This window comes from Hetaerina americana, unplaced genomic scaffold (assembly GCF_022747635.1).
Source record: "Hetaerina americana unplaced genomic scaffold, ioHetAmer1.1.p SCAF_4, whole genome shotgun sequence".
Taxonomy (NCBI): domain Eukaryota; kingdom Metazoa; phylum Arthropoda; class Insecta; order Odonata; family Calopterygidae; genus Hetaerina; species Hetaerina americana.
In genome coordinates, this window is record NW_027286985.1 from 31158797 (window position 1) to 31165819 (window position 7023).

The window sequence follows — 7023 nt, forward strand, 5'->3', positions numbered from 1 at the left end:
CGCTCTGGAGTTAAAATGGGTTCGCTATTTTAATCACACAGTCCGTTTGGAGTGTCAGACATTAAACAATTGAATATATTCCATTTCGCAGTGGCTATATAGGTAACTCAATAATGTGGTGCTCAGTACATTTCTGACACTCCGGAGTCTGACATTTCCGTTGGACAATGAAAATGTTTTCAAGGGCTCTCCGTATCGCACAAATTACTCCGTTAAAGCGGGATACGTATAAAAACGCAAGAACTTCACAGTATTAATAATGTCCGTCTTGAAACGGACTCGATCCCGAATCTCTTGATTCCTGACTTTGTGCTTTAACTCGTAAAGTTGCCGAGGTGTCACAGCGAAATTCTAGTTGCTTCATTATAGCACTCGGCCGCAAATAAAGAGATCCGAGTTTGAATCCCTGTGAAGACGAATGCTTTATACGATGTAAAATTTCTGCGTTTTAATTCATTTAGCGAATCAATTCATTGAAATAACTGTCGCGGCATCTCTCACAGTTCTTAGAATTTGACGGAGGCGTACCTTCGTCGACCTTTGGAAGAGCCGTTGACCGTGTTGCTTAAGTTCATAATCAAAGGATAGCATGCCTATGGAAATAGAAATTGTGGGTCCATTGATGTGAAATAAAAAAGTGGAGCCAAGATGTTGAGAGCTGAGAGAGAAAAGAAGAATATAACTGAAGTAAAAAATATTTGCAAGCCGCAAAAATTTATGGGAGTAGCTCGTCAACTTTAACAGTGAACCTCTTTCTAATATACCGTCAACTTTACCCATCAAAAATTTTTTTAAAGACAAAATATTGGTTTTCTCAAAAATATTTTATGAAACTAATGCAAGGACTGAAAAACATAATATGTTTGCTTGAGCCAAAGCAATAAGTTTTTAAGTAAAGCTTTGGAAATATAATTATAAATATTCCATCACTACACTGTGCTTTGAGTCACGCGTAAGAATATTTCCTGGGGCACGTATTGCTCGTATTTATACTTATAGAGGCCAAACGAAGGAATTTTTCCCCGAGTAAATATCCCTTCGATGAATTTAAACGTCAAGACTAGTTAAAGTTTAAACTAAATTATTGGTCGAAAATCATATTGATCATCGCACGAATACCAAATATGTCTACGATTATTATCCATCATACAATTTCTTTAACCAAATTTCAAAGTGCGTTTAAGAGACTTTTTATATTCAACACTTAGATTTTCACTTAGATCATTAGAAAACTAAAAATTAAGAAATAACTTGTGGACTAAGAATCATGAAATGAGCATATTACTGGAAGGACTTTGCTGAATTCAAGTAATATTTCTTACGTATTCCCTGTCTGACAGGCAGTGAAAAATGTCGAATACAACCTTCAACGCCATGACAGCGGAAAGTTTTATTTCGTATTTCATCATCTCTTTCAAAATGATTCGGATTTAATAAGTTAAGAAACTGCACCAGTGGTTGACCTTTCTAGTTCGCACGTCCCAACTAAATACGTACATGACCCATTTTGGCAAGTTTGTGCCCACAAATAGAAAAAAAATCTCCCTCCAAAGATTAACAGAATAGAGCTATCTCCATTCTTTCATTTTGTTCATCCCTCCAGTTAAGTTTAAAGTTTCACAAGGTGCATCAGAGGCGCATGATGCCTGGCAAGCGGAACTTCCTACATTGAGGAGCTATAATAAAGTGCCCACCCTTAATAGGAATTTGCTTCATCAATCTTCGTGCCTAAGAATCTTTGTTTCAACCAAAGAAAGTGTAATGCATCCACATAATGACAGTAATTTCGTTTAAAAGTGCTCCTCCAGCGAAGGAATGACCAAACACATATATCCAACCGATTTAAACCCTATAATAGCAATAGGGCAATATATTCAATTAAATTAAGTATAACTGACATGAGTTGTAAACTATTCACGACGTCTATCACTCATAGTTTTACTTTCGAGCAATCTAAATACGAGCTAGATACACATTTGATGCAAAATCGCTTCATGTGGATATACAGGGTGCGGCAAAATTACTTCCTCTTTTCAAACGCAAAATGTTTTCAAAAAAGGAAGTTATGTTGCCCCACCCTGCATAAATATGTGTTAGTTACCGTATGAAACTTTAGGATTCGGAGACCATTTGCGTCACACGCAACGGTGGGGAATTAGGAAAGTATGAGCCTGGAGTGAGTTGAGGGAGACATGGTGGCAGAATAGTAGACCAACGTCGCCCCGACCCTCAAGGAGAGATAAAAAGGTGGCTAGGATCAGACCTGTTCAAGAAGGATTTACTGTTACTGAAATTCTTTCCAAACAGTATTAAAGAAGAACCCAGAATACTTAAACTGAAATGACATCAGCAAAATTGGAATGGATTTCTTGGGTTTTACGAGGCGAAGCATGCCGAACCACTAACTAATGCGCTTATCCAATCCCCGGATAAATAATTTATTTTGGTCGGAGTTGACTCTGGTTAAACTTGAGCGACACGGCGTAGAATTTTCCGAGCATAATTAGGCTTTACTACTTCCACGAAGTAAGATAAATCGACGAGTTTCAAGTCCTTCAGTAAATCAAGAACTCAATAATAGACTCATATCTATGCTTCAAAGCAATTTATTTCATTGAATGAAGGAGTGGGTTATTTTGGCGAGGAGGGAATGTTTGACAGCTGGAAAATGGGAAGGATTGACATTTTTTTTGCACCGCTAGAGACAGTTTTAACTTCAGTAGTAACCATGGCCGCCAACGTATCCACTGTGGGCACCGTTGTATCCATGCTGTGGGTAATATCCGCTTCTGTAGCCACCATACCCTCCGAGGCCGCCTGCAAGAAAAGAAAATTGATTTAGTATGAAATCGATGATTTTTCACTGGACTATATTATTTCATCACCCGTGACTATTCATTAAAATGAAAAATTTTGTGCAAATACACTAAAGAACTCAGAAATAGAAGCAATGACGTCGGTCATTCGCGGCCTTTTCGGTCTCGTGCTCGATTTTGACTTCATTCGACAGAAATATTAAAAGCTGTTTTTCGCCTTTATAGGTACCCGTTGGGAGCGACAATACATGTTCACTCACCCGACAATCATTGATTGGAGACATAATTCACTCAATATCATGCGCAATTAGACCCCAAGGAATGGGAAAGTTGCAATAAATACATTTCGTCATCCACATCACCAGATGCACGTCTAACTTGAGTACGATTGAATCCGCATTTGTAATAAAGCTACATATCGTATTAAAAGTCCTCAAAATACGGTCTTGCATGCAGTATGAAACATATATTCCCATATTTCGTGATGTAGACTAGTAAAGGAGTGCTGCGGAGCACTGAAAATCATAATCGGCAGACTCCCTTTGAGCTAATTACAAGGACTTGTAAAATCGCTAATCGTAAAAATGTCTTCGAGAAACGGGCCCCTGATCATATTTCTGCTATTTCCTCATTCCATATCGATATCATTTCAATCATTCCCAACACCCAGGTTCATTTCTGTCAGGGAACTCTAACCCACCGTATCCGGAGCGGAAGCTGTTTTGTGGGTATCCGCCGTATCCAGCATAGCCACCATATCCAGAGTATCCAGGATAGCCAGAATAACCTCCATAGCCACCATAGCCGGCGTAGCCTCCGTATCCTCCGTAGCCTCCGTAACCTCCGGCGGAGTAGGGATACGCACCACGGTTGTAATAACCAAGACCGACGGTATCAGATGTTTCCACCTTTTCGGCGCCTTTAACTTCTGCGGCGGTGGCAGCTGCCACGGCCAAGACGAGGAGAAGAGCGAACTGGGTGAGAAAAGAAAAGTATTAATAATAACTGCCGGTGCTTACGACAAAAAAATAACTGAATTATCACTATTTCTTAATTGAAAAACATATTGGGAAAACACAGTTTATAATAAAACATTTAAACGCAATTAAAAAGTGAATATACCACCTAATTTTTATTTGACATGCAACATGTCACCTTCAGAAAGGTGCCTGATAATTCTTGCCATGCTTGATAGCATTGCCTAACATTCTTTTCCATCGTGTCTCGCTGCTACGACCGAATTCGTTGAAAGAAAAATTATGATTTCTAGTCGCGGTGGAGAGATTATAATTACTCATATCGCGTCGATTACTAGTGGTTATTTATTTTTATTTATTTCGCATTAGTCCGAAAACGACACTTCAGCCTTTACATCGGACTTTGAACAATGATATTACAAGTGACAAAATTATATATACCCGAGCTCTATGTGGAGGAAAACCCACCCAGACGGGAATCGACCGGTGAGTTGGTAGGTGACGACGTTGCCCCGCCGGGGCCGGTTATAGAATATCGGCCGAAGTCATTGTAATAGACATTATTCATTTTTGAAGTACTTCTACGCCGATTTTACGCTGGTAAAGAATTACGAATTGTATAAAAAAGATTCATGCCCGAAGTTACCAAGTGGCGAGCACTCTGTATCAATGTGAAAGGCCCAGAGAATCCTCGGGTTTTGAGAGAAATAGTATATTTCGAGCCCTAGGGAAATATCAATGAGGAATTCAAGTAGGATAAGTGAAATTTCTACAAAACCTGAGGAAGCTATAAATACGCACATGGGTGCCCTAAGAAAACCCTTCTTCTAAACTAGCCAGTAAAGAAAGAGTAAACTCCACGTTACATTACGGCAACCTAAACCCGCAATACGCAGCCCATATTGAGTAAAATAATGAGCAATGATATAATGCTGGTATCATGATACCGACTATATTAATTATAAAAAAAATACTGAGAGATAATTTCTAATTCCAAAATAACTTTTGGGACGCTTAATTACAAGTATTTCAAATCTATTCCACCGCATTGCACAAACTACAAAACGAATCTCACAATATTGCAAATAATGATGATATATACACGCATATAGACACTTTAAGAGTTTTATTTTTCTTTTTAATACCCCGAAGCTACAGTAAAACGAGAAGCTCCAGTTTACGCGAATCCGCAGGGAGAATACCTGAGATGACAATAGTACTTTCCCATTTCCTGAAATGAATATTCTTTCTCGCACTTATATGCAAAACATTTTAATTAGAGTCATGATTTTTTTATTTTTCGTGGCACCAAAGGTTTCTCATAGAGAAGGTATTGGCTAGAAATATCAAGTTAAACTTTTCTATTAAACTTTGAAGGCATACAAAAATCGAGAGCGGGTTACTGTGGATGAATAGTGACCATTTTTTCCTCTATTTCTACAAGAATATAAAACATTTATATACTAACACTCAGTTTGTAGTTCCCCGCATTTTTTCTATCATGTTACAATAATTTCACTGCTATTTCCTAACAAGCAAAGGCTATAGGTAGGAAAGACTGGGAGTAGCTGTTATTAGAATTGCCCATGTTCTCAGCTAAATCTGTAGAATTTTCACTCGAGAAAATGTCAAAAATATCCTAGCTGAATTTAGGTGGTATCTACTGTACATTAAGTCCATTTTATATTAAATACTCAATATTTTTCTTCCTGCATTGGAGATTAAGGCCCTCGCGGATAAAGCACCTTCTGATGTACCCCAAAATTTCCCGAACACCAGGAATCGAACCGTTTGGAGCGGGAAAGCGTAATTTAGAGCTGTATAAATTTCCTCGATTATCTAGCAAAGAATAAACCTGTAATTAACTCATTCCAAAGTAGCAGAGGCAGCAAAAGTTTAAACAAAATTTTTCATTAGAAATTCCATTCGAGTGGTTGGCTAATCCATGCCCACCTATGACTATCGCCTCGGTATATACATGTAATTTTAAAAGAATTTAATTGTAGTTTCTCGTTAAAATATACCTTTAATTTTGAGTTGGTCGAATCAGCATGGAAAATATGGTCTTTGTATATAAATACTAAAGATATCCTAAGCGCAGGTATATCATGACGAAATTTTTACTTATAGACTTGAAACAAAATATTTAAGTTAATAGTAAGAAAATAAGTTCCTTATTCATCGTAACTTTCAATGAAATATGACTATCCCTCCTAATTTCTTTTTACTAAAAAATTCAGTAGTAAACAATAGTCTAACGTTGAAAAATGACGAATAACTAGGATTTTCACAGTATATCCCTTGCTATTAAGGAAGAAGTTAGTATTTTATGCATAGGTATAAATTTAATCTAGGTAACGGAATACTATCTTGCGGGGCGAAGCTAAATGAAAATGTTACAATCTAACTACTTGCAATAAAAATGCTTCTTTCAGAGAGATAGAGACATGATTTACCATTCTACTTCGTGTATTTCTTTAAGTGTCGTAAAAAGTTGCGTATAAATATATAAACTTTAAATATAAACAAAATACTGCATAAATTGAAAAAATAACAGCTCCTCCGGAGAAGAGAGTCCAGGGGGCTTCTCTCCGGGGTCCGTCAAATACACCCGGGACTCACCTTGATAGCTGCCATGTCTTCGGTTTGGGCGAAGTGAGTTTCGGACGCTGTTGAACTCTTGAGCTTCTCACGAGTACAGTGAAGATCTAAGGACCCGTAGCGGATTATATACCCAGCGGCCACGAGGGGATCCGGAAGGGGAGGGGATAGGAGAAGGGCAAGAGAAGAGTGGGTGGGTGGGCTTGATGTATGGTGGGCATCCACCGGCGTTGTTCCACCGTAAAAGTGGTTTCCATGGGGGAGGTCAATAAAAAAAAATGGCTGAATATAATGGTGAGACGATTCACAGACGTCCCGGTGCGTTGAAGGCGGGTTAGGGTAAGGCCCAGGATGTTGAGTGTGTTGCGAGAGCTAATTTTCTCTCCTTGCCCTTATCCCGGCGCATAAAAAATGATTAATCGACCATGCGCATTAAGTTAATCTCCTGTGATACTCGGGCGTTGAGATCTCCGAGCAGTTGATCAAACGTAAAGGCCAATCGGTTGAAGCGCTCATCCGATAACCAAATATGAATGGTGATTCATTTAAAAGATAGTTGTAGCTTGCATCTGTCTCCCTACTTAGCGCTATTCTTGGAATTATAAAGAGGTCCAAAACGGGTCTATGTG

General features: G+C 38.5%; 1 protein-coding gene across 1 annotated transcript; it reads right to left on the reverse strand.

Annotated features, from left to right (window-relative positions):
* Positions 1-2631: 2631 nt before the first annotated feature.
* Positions 2632-6472, reverse strand: LOC139692429 (keratin-associated protein 19-3-like). The gene is made up of 3 exons (XM_071590610.1): positions 6416-6472; positions 3517-3790; positions 2632-2817 (listed from the first exon to the last, which is right to left on the reverse strand). The coding sequence occupies exons 1-3, from the start codon at positions 6428-6430 to the stop codon at positions 2717-2719; spliced, it is 390 nt and encodes a 129-aa protein (XP_071446711.1). The 5' UTR covers positions 6431-6472; the 3' UTR covers positions 2632-2716.
* Positions 6473-7023: the final 551 nt, after the last annotated feature.

What these genes read in the sequence shown, in the direction of transcription:
- LOC139692429 (XM_071590610.1), bottom strand. An exon ending in CAGCTTCCGCTCCGGATACG is followed by an intron (nt 2,818 to 3,516) that starts GTGGGTTAGAGT and finishes CTTTTCTTGCAG; the next exon opens with GCGGCCTCGGAGGGTATGGT.